Raw genomic sequence first — 24393 nt, 5'->3', positions numbered from 1 at the left:
TCACTTAACTATTCACAGTAACAGATATTTTGGACTGGGGTGCCCAAACTTTTGCATGTCACTATTTAGATATTTTACTAAGGATTCAATGTTAAAGCTGGTGTAGTATGTTGAATTAGAAAAGTGCATTACTGCCTTCTGGAATCATAAGCCAATAGTTCCTTATTCTGCCTGTGCAATGGTTAAATGAGGGAACATGAAATATCACAGCACCACAAATTAGCTGGGTTTGCATGATATAATTTGAGTTGTTGGGGGCAATTCACTTTGCAGCATTTCAGTATTTCCATTTATTATTTGTTATTGCATCTGCAGTTTAAAAAAGAAAAAAATGAATGAATGACAGAGTGAAAACTTGTATTTCATGCACACACACATACTCTACGGGAACAAAGGCATAAAGATAACTTCTGGTGATAAAACTCCAGTCGAGAGGGAGGCCAAGTTCTTTGTAAAACACAAATGTGTTGGGTTATTGGGCTTGGGATTATTGAGAAATAAAAATTTCCAAAGAAAAAAAGTTACAACTTCTGGCACCATTATCATGGTTCCACATCTTATGAATTTCAAATTTCACTTGTAAAAAAGGCAGACTGTGTTTTAAGTTCATCATCATCATTTCTGTAAAGGAGTATTGCCACCACTAGCAAAGTACTGTAAAATACTGACACATAATCAAATCAAATTCTAAACAGGAAGCTCCAGTTACTGCTACTGCCTACATAGTTTTATTAAAGTTTTAGTAAATACTTAGGGTCTAATTGTCATGGCTTCATGTTTTCATGTGGATGCAGCAGAACACACAACTTGAGTGGCTTGCTTCTTTTAAAAACAAAAAATGAACAAAAATGTTCAATAAATCTTTTTATTGAATTACTAGTATCAGAATGTTATGTATGTAGTTAAACATCATTAAAATCGAATTAAGGTCACATTTAAATAAATCAATTATTTGGTCAATATCTGTAATTTGTTAGTAGTTACTGTAGTTGTCAGGTAACAGTCAAAGATGCAAATTATTCCATAAGCAGCCACATGTATTTTAATAAACTGCTTTTTAGTTGCCACATTGTCAGTTAGGAAGATCTATCCACTTAATAAAATGAGTATTGTTGGATATTTTACGGACTCATGTCCTAAATGGCATGGCATCTGGATACCTTTATGGACACCTTTACAATAAACAGTCACAGCTTTATTATTGTTTTGCTTTTTCAGTCTTTTTATATTTTTGTAGTAATTTAGTATGTAATTAAATATAGTAATTAGTAAAATGAACAGTGACTAGATTAAAAGAGTGTGCATCCACAAAACCATGTGGGAAATGAGTTACAATTTTGCACCTGTGTTGGAAGTCAGGAAACTATGGGCCCTCAATCAGCACTGAATTAGAATACAGATCATGACTACAAAACAAAAATGGTCACATCTTATACTATATGCAAACCATCTTGACTTGTTAAATGCTTTCCCCCGGAGATGTCTAATCCCAACCACACACAAACACACACACACACAAAATCACTCCAGGTAGGCTGAGGGCGTTAAACTTTACAGGTCTGTGAAGGTATGTGTGCTGAAAGTCCTCTGGTTATTCTCACTCTGTCGTTTTAATAACATATAAGTTGTAAAAAGGTTCATGGTTTGGGAAATATATAAATGTACGGGACTTTGCGGCTTAACAGTCGTTCCAGTTCTGCTTAAAGACTAGCTTGGTTTCAGTGCATACATTTTATTTATTTTTTTTTATGTTTCCTGAATCCAACCTCAAGTATTTTAGCTGGCCACTGGGGGAAATGTCTTTCTAAGGAAAGAGCTCCTGGGCCAAGTGGACCGGAAAAAAAGACTGGAGTCTCAACATTCTCCTCATCATCATCAACATCACCATCAACGTCACCATTACTCACCCTTTTGAACATGACAGGAGCATTGATTGCCTTGGCAACAGTCATGCCCAGATGCCCTCTTCATCATCCTAAGACGAACAGAAAACAGTGTAAGTAAAGAACGTGCCGTCAACATCAGGGGAGTATAATAGAATACACACATGCTGTAGCTCAATTTATCCAGCTTTTTTCTAGTCTGACTGTGCATGTTCCTTAATATTCCACTGTGGGCATGTTTGTGTGCATGTGTCTGAGAAAGAGAAATAGCCAGAAGATTAATGTAATACCCATTATAAATATATAGTTATTAATTTGACTACTAATTGCTTTGGAGCAAATGAAGATTGCAATGTTGTTTGATGGAATGAAAAGCAGGAGGCCAGATAGAGCGAGGAAAAAAGGAAAATAAAAAAAAAAGTCAACTCAATGTGGATTAGACGTGATTATCTTGACAAAGCCACACAATTGTATTTGCTTTATTAAACATTTACTGGTCACTTTATTAGGAACCCCTACCTATACAATAGCTGGACCTTTATTTAATAGTATTTTAACAATTAAGCATCTGAACGACACAAATGCTCTTAATAAAGATTAATTACACACAGTTAAACTGGGAGACACTGTTGGTCAGTGTTGTTATGCATTCAACTTGACTGGTCCCCTAAGGCCTGTTTCACACTTACTAATTCTGTATGACATGACTGATGTCTTTTCATTTCAGTGCTCATGTTAACAGGCTACAGTGCTTCCACAACCTCCACGAGAAGAATGATATCCCACATGCAACAAAGGAAATGCATCTAGAAAAAAAAGTATCGAGCCAACCATTCCTGCATGCCACATGTAGTTCAATACTACATTAAAAAAAACTAAAGAAAAAAATCTCAAATTCTACAAACTACAAAATGTCTTGTGTAACCATGACAGCTTACCCTTTAAGCCTACCACCTAAGTGTTAGTACTAATACTGCAAACTAATAGGCCAGACTATCAGACTGCTATTATCCATGAGACATTGCTCCGTAGTTTAGAGAAGATATCTACTGAAATATGACATACCTCACTTTTAAGCACTTAGGAACACTTTACTAATACTGGGTAGGGCCTCCTGCTCTCTAAACAGCTTCAGGTTTGGCATGGATTCCACGAGATTTCATTTGAGATTCTGGTCCATGTTACCTCCAGATTTTGATATCTGAGCATGTTCAGGCATTTTGCTACATCCCAAAAGTGTTCTGTTGGATCCAGATCCAGTGACTGGGAGGGACGCTAAAGAACACTAAACTCTTCATCATGTTCATGACAACAGTTTGAGACAACATCATTCTGAAAGTAGCCATTAGAAGAAAAAGGTAAATTGGGTCTTCTACTATTCTCAAACTAAAATCTTGCTCTGAAACATTTGCTGAAGCCTGGCGGTAACAGAAAAGGAGTATGTTTTCTTATTGGATTAAAAACTATTTCACAATTAAAGTTAAAAGTTTAAAGACCACACAGGCTTATTGAGAGCTTCTCCCATATATCAAAAGTGCCAAAAACTGCCTTGTGGTTTCTCTTGTGTTGATGTTAAGATGGGTATTAAGTAGCATCCCATTATGTGCTGGCAGTTTTAAAATCATTTGGCATCTGAGATGGTCTTGGGTCTGCACGATCCATCACTAACCTTTCTGCTGTCATTAGGGGATTTGTGTCATAATGGATTAGCCTCGCTGACAGTGAGCAAAGTCTGATCGTTCACTCCAGCGCGTCATTTCAATGAGGCAATCTGCTCAGCTCATAAATTACAACCTAATCATGTCAACCATTAGCTTATAGACACACTAAAAAGATCTGCTAATGGCCAATATCTGCGTACGGTTGTAGTCCTCATATGTATTAGTGCACTCATGTCCATGTGCGAATATATATGGAAAAAAGCATTGCATTATACAAAACGTATAAAAAACTGACTGACTGTGCATAATGGTTAATGTGGGAAGGTGCATGTGCATATCAAGAAGTATTGTGTGTGCTTGTCTGCAGTGTGTACACGTGTTTGGGATAGCTATGAGTATGAGTGAGTATGTTTCCATTCAGCATCTTTGGCCAAGCAGTGGTCTCCCGTTCTTCATCATCATTAATCACGCTGTCCTTCTCCTTTCCTCTGCCTCTCTCTGTCTTTCTCTCCCTCTCTCGTTCAGAAGAAAACAAATAGAGTGATTAATCATGTTCAGATAAAAGAGGCAGATAAAAGAGGGATGGGGATGAGTGTGTTTGAAAGAAAAACAGTCGCACCTCAGGAGCTCGGTCCTGACCTTCGCTGAACTTCCCCACAAATGTCAAAGGTTGAAGGATCACATATGGAGACAAGAAGCTAGCAACACGAGAGAAAATGATGTTGTGTGAAGTGTGTTTTCCAACCTTTTTTTAATACAGGAGCCAAAAAGCCATTCTTCCTTGTTATTCTCCTTTCCCTTATTACAGTGGTTTCTTAATGCTGCCGTATTTACTTTGAAGAAATGTGAAGATTTCTGTCTGTGTCATGAACAGCTTCAACTATTTTGAGCAAGATACACAGTGATACACAGAGCAAAATATTATAGGACTAAATCCTGCACCTTACAACTGGGGTTACACATAGGGCCCAGCCCAGTCCATCCCCTTCCCTCATTCTCACTCACTGCATCTTCAGCTCAATCAGGTAGGTAAAATAATTTAAAAAAATTAAGCTTCAAAAGATTCTTAATTTAAAGAAACATTCGAAGGTAAGAAAGTTGCCACTGAATCCATGTAGACGAGGATTAGCCGTGTGTGATTAGCCGACCGCTGATTGTCATTATTTGAATATGTGGCTTTAAAAAGACAGATAATGCAAATGTAATGGAAAGTAATCAGATTACTTTAATATAGCAATCTTTAGTATTACATTACAATTACATTTTTGAACAGGTGATCTGTAATCTGTATCGCAACACATTTTTAAAGTAACCCTCCCAAACCTGTTAAGAACAAATCATTTCTAAAATTCAAAAGAACTGCCAGAATCACATGTTATGCTAAAAAGTCAAAAACTGTGAAAATTGAAGACACAGCGTTTTGAAGGACAGCGCCTAAATATTTCCAAGAAAGCTCATTCTGGCAAATATTTATTGTTATAATTTTATTAAAATAATTAAAATAATTTATTTTAATAATTTATTTATAATTTATGATTTAATTATCATTTGTTTTTTTTGTTCAATTTGTTCAAATGTGCCGCATGCTATTATAATATGTTGAAATGACTATGAGATTATTATTGACTAACAGAAGACATTATTTTTTAGTAAATCCTGCTTTTAGTGACACACATGGAAATCTAACATTTTAATTTAGTCATCTGAATCATAAGATGTGTCAAACTATCAATTTTTCACATGATCTGGCATTTATTCTCACTATGCCAAGGCAATCCTCGCTAAAAGGTTCAGAATCTGCCACTTGAATTGAATACAACAGGGTTAAATGAAGGGTTGAACAAAATGTATTGCTTAAAATTCACATACTCACATTTTCTTGATTTTCTCGCTCTCTGTTGAACAACACCCTCTTTCAATTCTCTCTGCTTAGCTACCAACTTTATAATCATTTAGCCATACTTTCCCAGCATGTTCGACATGCCACTCGCTCTTGCAGTCCATTATACCGTTTGCCATTCCCATCTGTACTTTTACAGTCGCACTGTAAAACGCGGCCTGAGCAGACTTTTACAAGCTCGTCTGTTATTCCCCATACCTTTAACAACATCTACATGCTTTCAAGCCCAGCGCATTTTCATAGCTGGCCTCCATCTCGACAGCTGAGAGAACTGCAGGCTTAGCTGGACCACTGTGGAGTCTATAAAGCTTGTCTCCATTAAAAACATGGCAAAATGACATGCGGTGAAAAATATTTATGCAGGTTAATAACATCTGATATGAAACTTTATACATACAGTAAGTGCCGACAGAGTGCAGCAGGAGCTGCCATCAGTTTTATCGAGGGCTATGTAAACTATATAAAGTACATTTAGCAATATAAGTGCTACATGCTACTAAGTATGGCAATGGACGGTGTGTATAATACTTGATGTGGTTATAATGTTGGAGGCATCTATGGTTTACTACTTTTGAGTAAGACAATGCATCAGTGATTAATCCAGGCATACAGGTGGCCAGGCATATTTAAATCTGCTTGATGTTCCACTGAACCAATAATAAAGCCAAGCCATTGGACTGAATTATGATTGCAGCTGGGGTTTGGGTTGAGAGGGTAGCTAGCTACTATACATCACTATCAAAGTTGTCCTGACTAGTATATGCTTTCTTTAACTTAAGAAGTAATGGCTAGTTGTACAACCATCTTAGATTTGTGATTTCAAACCTCCGCAATGCCACAGCCATCCGTGGCAGGGGGTTCAAGAAAGCACATCTGGCCTCATTCTCTCTGGGTGGGTAGGTTAGCCCTCCCTCTCCAACATCACTGTGCGATGCTATCCAATGCTGACGTTTGTTAGCTGACATAACAAAATTGGCAACTAACGTTCTCTTAGCTTTTCAACATATCTCAGAGGAAGCATGCGCTGCCCTTCATCCTTCCAGTATTGGTAGCATCATGTAGAAGGAGACCTAACTATTGAGTAGGGATTGCTAATTTGAGTGGAAACTGGGGGAAAACAGAAGAAGAGGCCACATGAAGAGAATAAAACACTCAAGTAAGTAGTACAGTCCGAAGACATGACTATGAATTATGGTAATTTCAGTGGACATTACTTGAGTAAAATACTACTTCTTTGTTTTCAACATATTAACCTCTTTTGCCAGTAATGGTGGTTTTGTACACTATATAATTACAGAAATGAGAATATTCAGTGATTTAACACCATATTTGTTTAACTGTCTACGCTGTACATTCTGAGTGTGATTCCACGCATATGACATGGTTGTAAGCTGTTGTTAACTACATGTGTAAGTGCACTTGTAATGAGCATGATGATGTTGAATGCACCTTTCTCACAAGGTGAAAGAGGGCTATTTAAAGATGTGCGCTCCTCACACTACTGTAATAAATGTACACCAAAGAAAGCCCTACACCACAGCCATGACATAGCTGTGGTTTCACGCTTGAACCTGACAGGCTGCAAAAGGCTAAAAGCTAACCAACACTATGTTTCACAAACCCACACTATGACCAGAGTTAAACCGAATGCCCCATAAACCAGCAGCTGTGTACTGTATGTGTGAGAGGGTGCATGTCCCCATGGTGATTCACTCCCAAAGAATTTGCTACACCTGGTACATAGCCCTGATTCAGCTGGTATGTGTGTGAATATCTATGTGTGCGTACATACTACGTGCGGAAGGGTGAGCACACACATTCATTCTTACTGTGAGTGGTGTTCAATAAACAAAGCTGGGAGCTTTGAACTTTGAGTATGTTTGTAATTTGCTGACTAAGGTCAACTGCATTTCAGATGTTTTAAGAACAGTAACAGCAGCTTACAGTTCATGAGAAGTAGATGTGAACTGTAAATTGTAAATAGTAAATGGCACATCTATTCAAAGCTATTTAAATACATTTTAGACCTATAAGTCCTATTTAATGGCCAGGGTGTGATAAAAAGATTGTTCTTGTCTTTAAATATGTCATCGAATATCTGATTACATATCAGGTCTGTTGGTCTGACCATGCTGAACTATGCAAGCTTTCAATTTGTTCAGTATTTTTCAAATTTGCTGTTTTGGATGTGCCATAGGATGAAAAACGGCATGGTTGAATAAGGAGAGTTCTGTACCTCCGCTGCTGTGTTCTTATTTAAATGCAAATTCTCTAAAATGCTCTAAAGCTCTAAAATGGAGCACCTTAAAACACCTAAACGGCTTCATAACAGTTTGACTAACTAATTTATAGCTCCCCAAAATGTACATACACCAGTGTTCCTGATCTTGTGCAAGATGGAGGCACGGTAACAAGCAGAGGACACTTCCTGAGAATATGAAGCTTTTGTTACTTTAGCAGTTAGGCTTTCCCAGACATTAAACATATCTAGGCCTGATAGGGCCTGATGGCACTATCTGGGGAAGGGATGTTGAAAGCCATGTGTGGGGAGGCAAAAGCGTGGGATGCGATTGAGTATCCGTACTAGGCTAAAAGCTAACCCTAGCCTAGCAGCATTCCATTCAGCTAGCCAGTCAGTCTTGCGTTGGGAGGAATAATTACAAATCTAAATTGAAATGTTCTTGTTTCAGTGCAAAAAACAAGGTTAGGACTATGCTAACATTGTGGCAAGACATACTGATTAAGTATGAGTAGTCGCAATGCTTGGCGGTAACAGCTAATCGGAGCAGAGCTCTACAAATTTTTCATGAGCCCACCATAAAAGGAAAAAAAGTAAAAGCGCATCTGGGCAGTTTTCACTCAGCCACATGCCTTCTGTATAAACATCAGAGAACAATTTACAGTTCAGTGACAGTTCAGAAACAAATCAGTCTGATCAGTCAAGAAGAATGTTTGCAGTGTGAAGCAGAAGTCTAGTTTAAGACTTGACCTGATCAGGCCCAAACAGTACTGGCCAATCTGAAACACAATCCTAAACCAAACCAGAGAGACATAAAGTGTCTGTGTCTGTCTCTGACAGGGAGAAAGAGAGAGTGAGAGCGCACGTGAGAAAGAGTGAGAGAAAGAAAACAAATCTACAACATAAAAAATCACTTCTTTGAAAATGAAGCCAAGCCCGATGCTATACTTAAAAAAATCGTCCTGAGCTTAGCCAGAAACCCAATACTTTGTCGGGCCCCGTCAGGCTCGGATTGGGTAGCAGACCTCCAGTTGAAAGTTTGTTTCTTTAATTTTGCACTGGAGCGACAAGGCTAATATAGCTAAGTAATGGAAGCTTACACCCTACTAATTAGCACTGTGCAACTGCACTACTAAATCATCACACTGAACTGCACTTGAGTTATTATCAGTAACCTCGAATAGGCTTGCTTTTGTGGTTTCTGCAACTGTATGACATACTGTTATGTCTACACAAACAGATAACGTAACAATTCAGCATGCGGACTGCATGATTCCCCAGAGGAGAATCAAAAAGGAGATCTTCTTAATATCTCTGTAGTTTCTCCTAGACAACAGTGAGATCGATCCAAAGACAAAGGAGAAGTCTTCTGCTGCTGAAATGTGTCTCCTGAGATAAAGAGCTCAGTAATCTCAGTAATGTGTTTCCACTTTTTTTTTTTAGTACAGATTGCTTAAAACAGTTGAAGAGGAACAGGATGACCAGCAACAAGATGGAAGGATATAAACAAAAGAATCACGAAGCTTTTAATAAACCCAAAAAGGACCGTTTTTTTTTTACTATGTACAATGATTTAGTTTCAGAAAAAAAGGTTTAAGATTAAAAGGTAGAACTGATTGAACAGCTGTATGTGTTAACTCAACTGAATGTGTTCAATTAGATTTATACAGTTGTTTGTATGTTTCTTTGTGTTACTTAAAGCGCTTAGCAAAAATAAATAGGTAACAGAGCATAAATATGATCAAACACTCCATAAAAATCGCTAAAAAGCTCTCTTCAGACTCTTCATGGCATAACGGAATGAACCAAATGCGCAGACAGACAGTTAGCTAGCTAGCTTACTAAGATGCTTACAATGTTTCTCCAGGGTGCTCAAATATGCTCACAGAGTCATGTTAGCCATGTAGTGCTGCATTGAGAAAAGAGCAATATGGCTGAAATACAGGGGACATTTGGGAAGATATTAGGAATATCTGGCATGAAGTTTTAGAAGATTTGCTTAATTGGAAAGAAAACTTAGATTTAGGTTCCCCGGGGGCTTTAACTTCTGAATGATTTTGCTGTTTTTTCAATGCTTTACTGGGCAATTCTTTTTCATTCTAAAAGACAAAATCTTGAAAGTGATTAAATCAAGACAAGAAAGACGTCTCATTTTGTCTAATGCTTAAATGTCTAATTCCCGAGCTTGGCAAGCTGCCATTGTTGGGCCCTTGAGCAAGGCCCTTTACCCTCTCTGCTCCCCGGGCGCTGGAGTTGGCTGCCCACCGCTCTGGATGTGTGTGTGTACTCACTTCCCCTAACTCATTAGTGTGTGTCACTACCACAGATGGGTTAAATGCGGAGGACCCATTTCGCTGTACAGTGCACACTGTACAGTGACAAATACGTGCACCTTTACCTTTTTTACCTTTACCCTTAATGCTATTTCTCCTAAGCAATTTTAGGAGAAACATCCGTGAAAAAAGTGGGTTTCTAAATAAAATGTAGGTTAGTTCACAAATATGTTTCCTAAAACATCAAAGATCAACATTTAAACAATAAAAAAATCCTCTAGGGCTATTTGTCTGGGCTTCCATTGTTTCTGTTGTTTGTAAGCTACATTGGTTTTATAACTTCAGTGCAAAATTCAAGAAGCAAACATTACTTAGCTGATGGACATCTTTGGGAAAAAAAGCAAAGATTTTTATTTATTTAAAGAAAATACCCCTACTCACCCTATAACCCTAATTCATCTTCTGAAAGAAAGAACACCTGAACGATTCATTTAAAACAGCTTTAGTTACATAAGTTATATATAAAAGGAATGAATGGCGCAATAGAAACAGCTAGGTGTTTTGAGATTGTTTAACCGCAAAGCTTTATCTATGGGTGGGCTGAAGGGACTCCCCCAACGGTTAGCATATCTATGGAGACTAGAAAGGGGCTCTCCCTCTTCTGAGGGTTTCCCCTGACTTTCATAAATCGCACTGTTATTACTGCCTTACGACTGATGGAAATGTGTGTATGTGTGTATGCATATGTGTGTGCCAGTGTGTGTGTATGAGTGTGCGAGACAGAGAGCGAGTACGTAATTAATCTTTCTCCCACTTGATATGATTATGACCTGTCAGGTGTGGTGTCTGGAACATAGCCTTCACACACCTCTGTTAGTTGCGCACACAAACAGCAGCCATGATGACAGCTAGCTTTCTCACTACCGAGGCATTTGTTTGGCCTGAGGGGAGCTAGAAAAGATACACAGGAAGGTTGTTTATATGTGTTTATACATCCAAACACATTTGAATTAAATAAATTATCAGTGTTCAAAGGTGGGGATTTTTACACAGTGAAGCACTTAAATCATGGCGGTGAAAAACTCCCCCTATCATGACATCTCTAGCATTGATATCAGGCTGTTAATTTACTGTGCCTTAATATAATGCCTCCACAAAAGGCCTCTATTTCAAACCGCAGCCAGAGGCTACACATTAAATGATTGCTTTTAACTGAAAGATCCATTCTTATTACTGAATTTATACAGTTCTAATAGTAAAAATATATACTTTAGATTGCATAAGACTTCTGCAGTCTCCGAATTATTCAACCCCTTCATGACAAGTATCTTTAGTATTTAGTAGAGCACCCTTTTGGTGTCATGGCCTGCTGCAAACCTGATGCATAGCCAGATCATGGGCTTCAGGTCAGGCAACTGTGGCAACCACTGCAGAATCTTGTAGAACTGAATCACATCTTGGTAGACTTTGATACATAGTTAGGATTGCTCTCCTGCTGAAAGGTGACTTTTCTTGTACTTTTGGGACAGCAGAGGTGTGCAGGCATAGAGACCTTCAGCGCTTAGTATGCACCCTACTGTGCAAACCGAAATCTCAGTGCCTGCTGCCACAAAATCTCGCTTCAGGTCTTTTGCAGTCACACAAGGGTTTTTGACCATCTGCCTCCTCAGGAAGCTTGTGGCAGCCTCTGATAGCTTCTTGGCACATGGTACACTTCTTTGAACATTTTGGACAACTCTCTAGACTCTCTAGCCATCTTTCTAACATGCAAACAAACGTCACAGTCAACAAACCTCTAGCCAGTTCAGGTATTGGATGTATTTTATCTCAGGCACACCTGATGCAACTAATTCTTGTTTGACTGGCTTATTGCAAACAGCTGAAAGTTAGAAACTGAATTATCTTAATAAACCTAATTTGCAATGAGGGTTGAATCATTTTGATTGGAACTGTAAAAGTAAAAGTTGAAATTAGCAGCTGTTGGCCACGATCATTACAATGAGCCTTGGGCGCCCATGACCCATGTCTGTCCTTGTACCACTTTTGGTAGGTACTAACCATTGCATAATGGGAACATCCCTCAAGACCTCTTGTCCCCCTTTGTCAAAGTTCATCTCAGACCCATACGCTTGACCATTTTCTTGCTTCAAACACATCAACTTCAAGAACTGACTGTTGACTCGCTGCCTAATATATTCCAGCACTGTAACAAGTCATTTCTATATACTTCACCACATGTGTGACCCCGCAACTTGATACTGTTTAAAAAAACAAACACTTGTGTGCGTGTGTGGTATGACATTTTTTTGAAGGGTCCATTCTGATATCAGTAGCACCCACATGCTCATAATCAAACAATCAGACAAAAATCCCCTTTCTTTCCTTTGGTCATTTATGGATAAATTTCCCCCACTGTGGAGGAATTTGGTGTCGATCTAATCTATGGTCCACTTTCATCAAAATCGCTGAATAATGGTGGAGCAATGCTAATTACAGGGGGTTACTGGAACTAGCTCACTACTTATTGCCAGAATAGGAGAGGTTTAAGTGTAGTCAAGTCAAGTCAAGTCAGGTTAAGATGCAACGTCAGCACTCAAGCTAATAAAATATCAAAAGAGCTATTTAAAGTGCACATATAAACTATACAGTCATCTGCCAAGCACAAACCTGAGGCCATGCAAGACAGAGTAGCCTTAAAACAGTAATGTCAAAAATCTTTTTTTCACAAATGCAAAAGTGACAGCATGAAATATTACTGCTGCACTTTGAGTCCCCTATTCCTCAGCTGTACAAGCACTGTACAGTTGTTGACAAGCTGAGAAATACAGAACCATCACTGGAAAGAACCAAGTTGACATCGATTTTAAATAAATATGACTCTTGTTATGCAGCGTCACGTAGTTCTTGCGAGAGGTCTTGCGCAGCTCCACCTGAGTTCCGTAGTGCAGTTGCAGTAGTGGCAATGACAAAGACACCATGATGTTACATAATAACATTGCTACATAATGTTTCTTTAAATACCAGTTCTATGCTTCAGGCTGACGTTTTATAATGAAAGACTTCTTACTTGAGGAACATAACCGTTTTAAACTCATTAAAAGCCTCAAGACTTGACTTTAACTCGTGCACCACAGACTTGAGACTCGAATTGGACTTGCAATGTTCTTTCCAATCTAGCAAGAGCACCTACGAAAGAAAGTATTTGGGTGGGTTGAGAAAGTAGTGGGTGGAGCATGGACAGGTCAATTCAAATGTGGCTACATACACTTCCCAATAAACACAGTTTGAAAGAGTGGCTTAAAGCAAATTGTTTGCATGCTTGCAACACACAGCTGTGCCCCTACCTGCTCTATCTGTGCTCGATGATTAGTGTGTGATGGTGGTCCTCTTGGTGGGCCGCGGTGGTGTGTGTATCCCGGGTGACCGTGATGAGGATGATGAGGGTGGTGGGGATGAAGGTGCCCATCTTCATAGTTCTCAGCAATGAGCTTCATCCTGCTTTGTGTCTGTTACAACAAATAAAACAAAAAAACAAACAAACAAATAAATAAAGGTCTCCACAGCAACCGTTTTAGAAAAATAATCACTTTTGCTGAACTTAAAAATAATAAAAAAGAATTAAACACAGTCTGCGCGGGTTGCATTTATGAACTCTGAAAACCACGTCCTGTAAAATTGATGACAGGCAGTAAATTGGCTAAGCTGCAACGTCTAATAAAAATGCCATAATTCTCTTGGACGTGGTGCATATTCACGATTACACATTAATTGGATTAAATTATTTCTGTTGGGGGGGAGTTAACTGGTGTTTATTCTGTGCACAAACCTGGCCACTGCATTATAGAAATGCATATACACGCTTGATAGATGAGGGTTATTTTCCCTATCTTTGATTAAACCTGATTAAAATTATACACAAATATGCATTTGGAGCAGAAGGCTTTGGTTAGTGTGACGTGCCAAAGGATTTCAACGGCAGATAACAGAAAAACTTATCATCCAACAATCAAGTTCGTCAGCAACACTCGTTAAAGAATCAACTGCATGCCAGTCAAATATGCTCTGAAATAGCGTCTGGCCTCCTTCTTTTCATCCAAGTTTTCATCCAGCACGTAAGTGCTAGTCTGTTTAGCTATTACTTTATGAAAAGCATCTCATCAGTATGCCTTCCAATTCATATGCAGAATGTCAGAACACACCTTAAAGGAACAGAGAAATGAAATCCAAAAGTGAAAGAGGGGACAAGCAAATCAGTGAAAAATGAGGAAAAAGGTAATGCATTCATTAGCGCTGTAGGCTTTCCATCGACTTTGGCCTCTGTAATATGGAAAATGAATTTTGGATGTCAGAATCTTGTGCTGGCATCCGCAGAGCAGAGGTTAAGTATTACTTTTAAAGTTTGTATTAAAGTTTATGATCCGAGCAATGACACGACTGTTAAAGGATAAATGTCAGACCGGGTTGGCTTAGAGACAAATGCTCTCTGCAGAGCAATTCAGACAGCAAGTGATGCAGGGTAATGAATTTTGGATGCAGAATTTGCCCATATGCTTTCTCAGGAGTTGCTGCATCATGAGTGATGGCCTAATCAGGAGAACACTCACTAGAGCTGGTTTAGTCATTTTCCTGCTTAAATGCATCTAGTAAGCAGTTGAGTGAATCAGAGCAGGAAACTTACCAAACCAGCCTGTTAGTATTGCAGAACGTCTGCCTGCATACCGATTGAGGACCAGGGGACATATTACATATCTAAAAATTTTAAAAGCAGGATTTTCCACAAAGTCCCATTACTGAAAAAATCCTATCTTAGTTTAGTAAATATACAGTATTTTACTGTATTTAAATTACAGTATTTTATCTCAGTTCAGAAAATCAAAACTACTCAGTCAAGAATTCTAATTAATTGGTAAGGAGCAACTGGTGATCCATAGCTGAAACATTAAAATTTAAATTACAATTGGACAAAACGGAAAATGAAAAATAGAAAGATAGAAGATGCAATAAACTGAAAAACTAGCAACCTCAACCACTGCTTTGAATGTGGCTACTCCTGTAAATTTCCGTTTACATTTCCCAAGCTAAAGTGTAAATAGCTTGCTTTTATCTGCCTGCATGCTGTTAGAATATTGATATACTTGATATGAAAATGATATTCTGTACTATACTACATAGACAGAGGTTTTAAGACACCTGCTTATTCATTGTTTCTTCTTAAATCAAGGGTATTAAAAAAAGAGTTTAACCTGCTTTTGTTGGAATAACTGTCTCTACTGTCCAGGGAGAAAGGATTTTGGATTATTGCTGTGAGAATTTGATTGCACTCAACGACAAGAGCGTTAGTGAGGTCAGGATGTTGGATGATCACCAACCCCACCTCATCCCAAAAGTATTGGATCATTCCTAAGAATCATCACTCCAGAGAACACAATTCCATTGCTCTGATTGTGGCCACTGCCCAGTGTCAGTATCCATTTAATAAGCTAAATCTGAAGTAGCTTGCTTTCTCCAGCCTGCATGCTGTGCTATTTCTCATAATTAAGTGTGACTCAAATCTCATTTTCTCTGCCAAGTTTTCACTGACAAACACACATTTTATGATATGAATGAATGAACGGAATGGAATGGCGAATAAATTATGCTACACTCTTTCAACAGAGCAGTAAGTGGCATAAATGCAAGCATAAAACACCAACAACAGAATTGGGTGCATCTATTATTATTTCTATTAACTAATTAGGAGTTAGGAAATTTTAGCAAGCAATTATCTATAACGTGATATAGCTATAACGTCCTTTTGAAGCCAAGATATTTATCCAAAAATATTGGACAGAGCACCATCATGTCAGAAAACACAGTTCTAATACTTCACAGCTTAATGCTGCCCACATCAGGCACAAGCATGAGAATCCGATTCTATTGGCAGTACGTCTCTACAGGCACTATACAAGCAAAGAATAGCTGGAAGCATTCATTAGAAGGGGTGTCCATAAACATTTGGACATACAGTGTAGTGTACAGTGTTCTAAAATATTAACTTAAGCTGTCTCAGAGATGTACAACTATGCGTGTGTGCATGCTAACAGTATGTTTCTGAAAGCTGGCAAATATCAGTAATACTTCTGTTCTGCAACTAAGGAAGGGACATGGTCCTGGACTGTTACCATTTATATGACTGCTTCTCTGTTCAGCCACTGACACTGACAAATGTAGCACTCCACCTAAACTATATGTTTAAGGGAATAAGATTGTTTAAAATGTTTGTATTTAAAAGGTAGCCAGTAACTAAACTAAAACTGAAAACCAGAAAACTAGAAATTCATATTTCAACAGGATAGTGATTCCAAGGATATTTGGAAGCATAGGCTATATTATTATTATTATTTATTTAAATTAGCATAACTGCATTAAACTGTATTTTTTCTATGTGGCATTTGCTCTAAATTTCAAACATCATGCACACAGTGCTACATACACTACAACAATACCCTTAACAATAGCTGCATATATCCATTATGTACTACCGTAGAAGGCAGGACATTCCAGCATGCCATACCTCATGTCCGTCTCTGTATGTGTTTCTTAATGACGAGTGAGAAATGAAGTGTCCAGCAGACATTAGACGGAGCAGTGATGTCATGCATTCTCACTCAAGGCCAAGGGTAAATAACCCTATTGAAGGCTCATGGTTTCACATAAAACAACATTAATCACCAGAGTGTATATTCAACTAGATAAACAGTGTTAGCAGCGTTCATAGATCTCTGATGAATCCTCAAGAGACCCAAACAGCTAGGAGAGAGAGGGAGAGAGAGTTTTATATGTATATATGAGGCCTTAGTCGATTTTCTCCTTTTCCTTCTTACCTTAAAAGCACGTTAATTAGCCTCGGAATGTGAGTAGGCTATAACTAGCATTAATTACTCCAAGCATCAGGTAAACACCATTTTAATGATCTCCAGTCGAGATCAAACACTGAACTGACACGAATGCATATGTGCTCACACTGACACACAAGCGCAAGCTCACACACTGTAGATAACTGCAGTACAGACAATTTACAGTGTACACTCACAGTTGCTAGGAAAATTAAGTGAAGCCATTAAATGTTCCCTGTATTTGTACAACACTGAGGAGAAATCTCGGACCTGGTTTCGGATCTAAATTTTTAGGATGCCTTGCGTGCACAACCACCGTCATTTCTACATGGTTGAAGTCAAGAATCCAAGACTTGACCATTCCAAAACATTAACCATTCTCTTGATTCACTTGTATGTTTTGGGTCATTGTCATGTTGCATCACCCAATGTATCTTTAGCTTGACGCCATAGACTGCTGCCGTTGCTGCCTACATGCTTCTGTAAAATGTTTTGATGCCCCAAGCCCTTAAGCAGCAAAGCAGACCCAAACCATGATGCTCCCTCCACCACGCTTCACAGTTGGGATGAGGTTTTAATGTTTGTGTTGGTTAAATTGTGACTCCTCTGTTCATTGAACACTTTCCCAGAAGCACTGGAGAACAATCAGACCAGTCACAATGCTTTTTTTGGACATTAATTGTTCAGGTTTTTGCAGGTTTTTCTGCCAATGATTGGGGAACACTGGGAAAGTGTTCTATGAACAGAGGAGTCAAAATTGAACCAACACCAACACCAAAACCTCATCCCAACAGTGAAGCATGGTGGAGGGAGCATCATGGTTTGGGTCTGCTTTGCTGCTTAAGGGGGCATCAAAACATTTTACAGAAGCATGTAATGGCAGCAGTCCATGGCCTCAAGCTAAAGAGACATTGGGTGATGCAACATGACAATGACCCAAAACATACAAGATTCTTGACTTCAACCATGTAGAGATGACTAATCCCACTTCTGAATCCCAATTTCACTGAGGTACGGTCAGATAGATATGGTCAGAATTCATTAGGCACCAATCGCATGAATACCATGGACCCATGCTAGTTGTACCATGTATGACTACATATGTGACAAATAAACTACAGATCATATGTATTTCATACATAAAATAGGACAGATCAAATTGTGTGTAAACTAACAGGACGGTAAATGTGTTACTGTCATGTTCAAATAGCCTAGTTTAGCCTAAGTACTATCAAATAGCCTAACTAGCTTAAGTACTATCGTCCAGCTCAGTAATTTTAGTAGGTAGCAGCTCTATTTTAATAATATTACACTGTAAAAATGTCCAGATATTCTTATCATCATGAGGACATCAGGTCTTTACAAAAAGGCCCAAATAACAAACACACACACCCACACCCACAGAAGTGTACAGTTACAGCAGTACTGCAGTTTGATGCTGGAGGATAGAGCACTCTGGGGAATCCCACCTCCATCATCTGCCTTTAACATCAAAGGCAGGAATGCCAGTGAGCATCCATCACAGAGCAGCGACTGGCAGAACACTCCAAACTCAGACTGATTTATGGGCATCCGCTCTGCAGGTAGCACCACAAATAGAGAGGATGCAGTCCATGATGTGTGTTCATTTGTGCTTGTGTCTGCATGTGTGTACACGAACAGTGGAGCACGATACCAGGAGGAGGCAGAAAGAAGCTTATTTTCCTTTTAGCAGAAGTCCATTTCAGGGGATGAAATCGCAGGAGCATGGGAGTTTCTCCCTTTTTCTCCCTCTCTTCCTCCAGGTTCATTTGTAATGTTGAAAATATCCTGGGGAGAGCATTTGATTCCAATCTAGTGTGAGTCAGCAAAGCACTACCAGAGTGCATTATCCTTTCTGCCACAGTGTGTGTCTGTGTGTGTGTGTGATGAGTGCTGAGGAGATGGCAATCTCCAGTATTTGACCTTGACTTGTTACTCAGGTCCTGGTCAAGATGTCTGTCAGCATATCTTCTAATGGCTGACAGGCTACACTACAAAGTGCAGACTGATGTGTGGATGTGTGTGTGTGTGTCCACACACAGAGAGGAAGCAAAGCAGGGAGAAGGACAGAGAGGAACATTTTAGTGAAGAATTTAATTTGCAAAACACTCCCAGATCCCAGTGTCTTGTGGCAGGGTGGAGGTTGAGATAATAAGACTTCCATCCCCAGCAGGAATCCAGGACAGCACAATATACTTAGCTCTGTCTGGGTAGGTATGATGGTCCTCATTCTTCGCCCTCACTCAGTGCGATGCTAGCCACTGTGGGTGACTGTTAGCTGACACAACAGGACTGGGGGTTAGCATTCACAATTGGGAGCTAGCACTGGGCTGTCCAAAGACCAACAGATGAAAAAGATGTGATGGCTGGCTTCATGTGTTTTGGAGGAAGCACATGATGGCTGGGAGTTAGCTGGGGGGTTAAGTCCTGGGAGACTTAACTAGTTGATGTGAATTAGGAATGACAAACTTCCAAATGATTCCAAAATTAAACTGTATAAATGAGTGGAAATTTCTTTGTCATTAGCAAAACAACATATAAAAGATAAAATGGATGACTGACAGAATCTCCATCATCAACTTTACACATTTATGAAAGCCAGGCTCTGCTGTTGTCGTTTGTCCAAAATGCCCCCCCCCCCTTAATTATATTAACTAAGCAGGAATCGCAACTTAAGCCATGTGTGCTTGTTGGTCACTCTTCACAGAGCTGAGGATCCTAATGAATCTGTGAGTAAAAGTACACTACATAAGATACAATAATTCTTTATTAGTCACACAGTGGGGAAATTTACAGTGTCACATCAGCAAACATGTCCAAATGTTTGTGGACACCCCTACTAATAAATGCATTCAGCTACTTTAAGTTGCACCCGCTGCTGACACAGATAAGTAATGACACAAATGCGCACACACAGCTTGTCTAGTCCCTGTAGAGAAGTACTGCCAAAAGAATAGGCCACTCTATGGGGCAGATAAACATGAACCTATTGGTACCATGCCTAATTCCAGGTTCTCAGGAATGATGGTGCTTTATCCAATACGTTTATGATAAGCTGGGGTGGTGATCATCCAACATTCTGATAGAAAGCCTTTCCTGGACAGAAACAATGAATGAGCAGACATCCCAATCATTTTCTTCATATATAAGATATCTATTTAGGATGTTTCTGTTATGATCCTTTATGACATAAAAATATTTGAGATTTTTTGTGAAAGACACAAAAACATGACAGATCTTTTTCATTAAAGGAAAGTTGATGTCTTGTGTATGAGACATATGCTAACAACTTTTGCCTTGAAATTCCTGTGTTGCATCAGCTTGCTGTTTGAGAGGCACAGGGAAACAGAGTGGGACTCTGTGTAACCTACAGATCCTTCCACTTTTCCCAGAATTCAGCCTGATTCAGCCTTGTTAGCACTAGCCACTGATGTGGTCGGCTGCAACCTAAATGGTTTATTACACTTTGTGAAATCGACATGAGTCACATAATGGCAATGGCCAGGTCATAGCCTAAACACTAACAGAGGATTAATGACAATGACTAGAATGTAAGTGAACTGCCCACTAATCCAGAGGAGGTAAGCTTCGGAAACTGAACTGCCTAATTGTAGATAATGTGAGAGTAACACTAGCTATACAGGGAATCTGAGTGAATCAGAGTGAAGATGATGGTTCACTAGCTTTCTGCGAAGGGCTGAAAATATGGAGATTGGACAAGTAATGCTATCATACTTGGCAGTAGACAGCTAGATATGGGCAACAGGATATACTATACACGTGTCATTGAGGTCACTTTTGGACAGACTGATTTAGCATTTAGTACTTTCCTCAGCACGGCATATACACTCACAACATGCAGTCTGACCAGTAGCCTGAATAGAAATTGCTGCAGGTTACCACCATAGGCTAAAGCAAAGGCAAATACTTCCCAAACTGATGAAGCCATCATGAGAAAGACAAGAGACTAGCCACTTTGGAATGTCTGAACCGGGTAAAAATTGGGGAGACATTATTTTAGTTCATTCATGAAGATTCAAGAAGACTTCTATTGATAAGTTTTTACTTAAAGGGACAGCCGACAGTCCATTACCTGTTGCTTGAGTTGATACATGAGCCTGTCCTTTTCTCGTTTCAAGGCCATCACTTCCTCTTGACTTGTCTTCTTTTTGGAAGCAGAAAGTTCTAGCAGGGCAATGTTAGCATCCTTTTCGCTGATGGCTGCCAACAGAGCTTGCTGCCTGGTGGGAAATCAAGGAGGATAAGGGGGGTTACGACCTACGGTAAGTCATTACTTTAACAAATACCAGATACAAACACGCAATACTGTAAATCGGGGCAGGCAAATATACACACACGGTAACGCAGCAGGGGAGGTTAGCCAGCCAGCAGGTGCGCAGTGACGGTTAGCATACCGAAGAACCGCACTACCCACAACCCCCTGCTCTCTTCCTGTCATCAGAGAGATTCTTGTTTAATGGCTGCCTGTTTGCCTAGGGTCAGACAGAGGATCGTCACTAATCTGTGCTTTGTCACTACACTTTCCAGTGTAACTCATCCGTTTCCCTTCGATGCAGCCATACCTAGACTTTGTCTTTTGTATTACAACCCGAACCTCCAAGTGGGCTATCATGATTTATTACACAGACTATCTATTCCGACATTGAGATTGGTGGCCCAGTTACAGCGTTCAGATATATTTGCTGAGAACCAATACTGCAGTCCACAAAGCTGAGCTGCATTTCCCAGAAACATCACTGCTCAGCAATCATTGTGATCCGTAAGAATGAGTATCAGAATTTACCAACAATCGTTAAGTTGTAAAACCTCTGGTAAACAGTGGGCAGATCCTTAAAAAACCTCAAGTTCAGCATGCTGCATTCCCTTTTTTATCATGTCTATATCTTGGGTCGGAATGTTAACAGTAAAGTTGTCCTCTGCGACCATTAAAAAGCTGGATTCCAAAATATAGTCAGCATATGTTGAGCGTGAGTCTCAAGGGGTTTGCTTACCAATTTACTGTCACTATTAAAGTTACAGAATAAACACATCTACCTCCTTCATATGAATTAGGTATAGTATTTTACTTCAAATAATCCATCTTCAAAATGCATCTATTATGTTAAAGTAATTCAACGACAGCAGTAGGTTCTCAGATTTTAATCAGAGTGTAAAAACTATTTGAACTGTTTGGTCACGTAATATACATGAATAACTTGGCACTGTCACAACCCAATTCACCATAGGAGTCTCGTACCATCTTTCTTTCTAAGGCTGCCAACAGCATATACTGTTAAAACACATCAAATGTAAAAAAGCTGCTGTTCAACTGCTGAGAAAATTAGGTTCATCCGGGTAGACAGGAATTTACTGAATGGACCTTTTATAAGATCTATTGGACAAATCATATCATGTGGTTATTATCAGTTAATTATTTTAAGACATGCCTAAGTTCATCAAAAGCAAAATGTAATGACTTCCAATGTCTCTTTTGCTGACTTTTAGTTTTTATTTCACTTCTCACATTTTCAGAATGCTTGCAGCAAACCTGAGCACACTGAGAGTCATTCAGATCCCACACAGACAGACAGTAGGGTTTACACACTCTGACTCATAGTACCAGTCAGCCATACCAGAGTGTTTGAGTTGCCGGCTTTTCTAGTCGTCTTCCAAAACCCAGAACCCCCACCCCCGAAGTACATTTCTTAGAATTAATACTGAGGTGGACAATCTGTCAATGAACAAAACAAAAGTTGGAGGGAGGTAAAGAGGTTAGAAGAACTCAAGAGAGTGAGAGTGAGTGCCAGAGAGAGGGAGAATGAGATGGGAAGAGAGATATTTTTGTTCCATGATTTAAATCCCCTTTAGTCATAAGTCCGAAAATAAACACCACTTTCCGAGCGCCGGGCCTTATTGAGGTGGAATTCCGCCGCTGCTGTTTTCTGTACAATTATCTGAGCGAAACATCTGGATTCTCCCCTTCTCTCCAACTAATGGAGTCTCGGACTGTAGAGTGCTGACACGAATTTCAAACCTTAATCGCTCAATTAATCAAAGCGACCCCATACGTCCAAGGAGAGTATCCCTCCGTCTCCCAACACCTCTGGTGTTATTTCTCCTATCCTTCGCTAAAAGCAGAAACAACCCACCTTCTCTCCGTATTACAATGACGTACACTGTGTCTTACTCGCACTCATTTACACACACAAAGTCTGACTTGTTTGAGGAGTTTTGGTTTGTTGTGACAGGGTATAAAAAAAGAAAAATAAGAAGAAGAAAAAGAAAAAAAAAAGACACCACAGGAGAAAATTGGCACAGCATGACCAGTCCCTTGAGTGGGATTACGCTATGCTCATACTGTACGCTGTTAACGTATACCAGAGACAAGGGTTTTTTTTTTGCCAGTGGGGGCCTGGGTTGGAAAAAGGTCTTGTATACATTACTGTATCATGGAGAAGTCTAAATACAGGTGACTAGTGATCCCTTCCCGGTTGGGCGTATATGGGCATGGAATGTAGTCCCATGGGTCTATAATTCGTAAACAGCACCTCGCTGAGCATTAGCGAATGGGCATGTTACCACGACAACCATGAGTACTCATCACATCGAACAGCGGGAGATAAGGGACGAAGGGGTTTGGTGTGGTGAAGGCATGTAATAACTACACCCCCTTATTCCATGTCCTCAAAGGCTCATCCGTCCAGAGAAGGTTTACATTATCTTAAGGGCAATCTGGGAAAGGAAGGAAGCCTGAGACAAAGGTGCATCTTCATAAACCCCTCAGCCACTGCCAAAAGCCTGTTCTGACAAAATGACCAAAGGAACACCAAGTATTCAAAGTCACATTTTGCTGCCATTCTGTTTATTTACAGCCATGTGTTGAGTAAGCAGTGCCTTACTAATTTAGCTTTTTTCATGGCAAAAACATTAGGACTGACTTTGCGTAGAAACATACTTATCATTCCATGCATTTCAGTAAGTGACTCCTTATTGACGGTTTTGAGAGAGGAGTCTTTCCTCCTATGGATGACTGGAGTTAATATTCCTGTGACATCCTGTGATCTAAGAAATTGTCAGAAAACTTAAGGAATTGTCAGAAAAGCCATTGCAAAAACATAAAAAAGGACCATGAAACCCTGTGATATGCAGCAAAAAATAACAGAATTTACAGGAGAAAAAAAATCCACGAGAGCACGATTGGCCTCAATTTCTCTAGGTTGGAAAATTTGCCCTCCCATTTCCCCCATTACTTCACACGACGCTACCCAACGTGAGCATCTCTAGACTGACAAAAACAAACTGGAAGTTTAAGAACTAGGTTCTCTTATTCCTTGTGCTGGTGGCGCTATGCGATAATGAAGTCCTAGCTAGAGGGTAGTAAAAAAAGGGAAATATCAATATTAGTTTATAAATGATACAACGGGAAATGTGCAGTTGCACACTGCTTATGTTCCGTATTACAGGGACTTCATAAACTATGCCTTTTTTCCTCACAAATATCTTATTGTTTCATTACTCAAGAGCTGAATTGTAGGGTGTGA

General features: G+C 39.4%; 1 protein-coding gene across 14 annotated transcripts in view; it reads right to left on the bottom strand.

Annotated features, from left to right (window-relative positions):
* The window catches only part of LOC140557578 (ERC protein 2), a 247306-nt gene that overhangs the window by 67400 nt on the left and 155513 nt on the right, over positions 1-24393 (bottom strand). For 13 of the 14 annotated variants that reach the window (XM_072682120.1, XM_072682127.1, XM_072682125.1 and 10 more), the window contains 3 exons: positions 20946-21093; positions 13301-13462; positions 1908-1975 (listed from right to left, as the gene is read on the bottom strand). In XM_072682120.1, the coding sequence (XP_072538221.1) occupies positions 1949-1975; positions 13301-13462; positions 20946-21093 (337 nt within the window). In that variant the 3' untranslated portion in view covers positions 1908-1948. The remainder of the gene's footprint in view (positions 1-1907; positions 1976-13300; positions 13463-20945; positions 21094-24393) is intronic. The other variant, XM_072682123.1, reaches the window with a different exon arrangement.

The sequence above is a fragment of the Salminus brasiliensis genome, chromosome 6, assembly GCF_030463535.1.
Source record: "Salminus brasiliensis chromosome 6, fSalBra1.hap2, whole genome shotgun sequence".
Lineage (NCBI taxonomy): Eukaryota > Metazoa > Chordata > Actinopteri > Characiformes > Bryconidae > Salminus > Salminus brasiliensis.
Note: the sequence above shows the minus strand (reverse complement) of the source record. Positions and strands in the feature narration are given on the sequence as shown.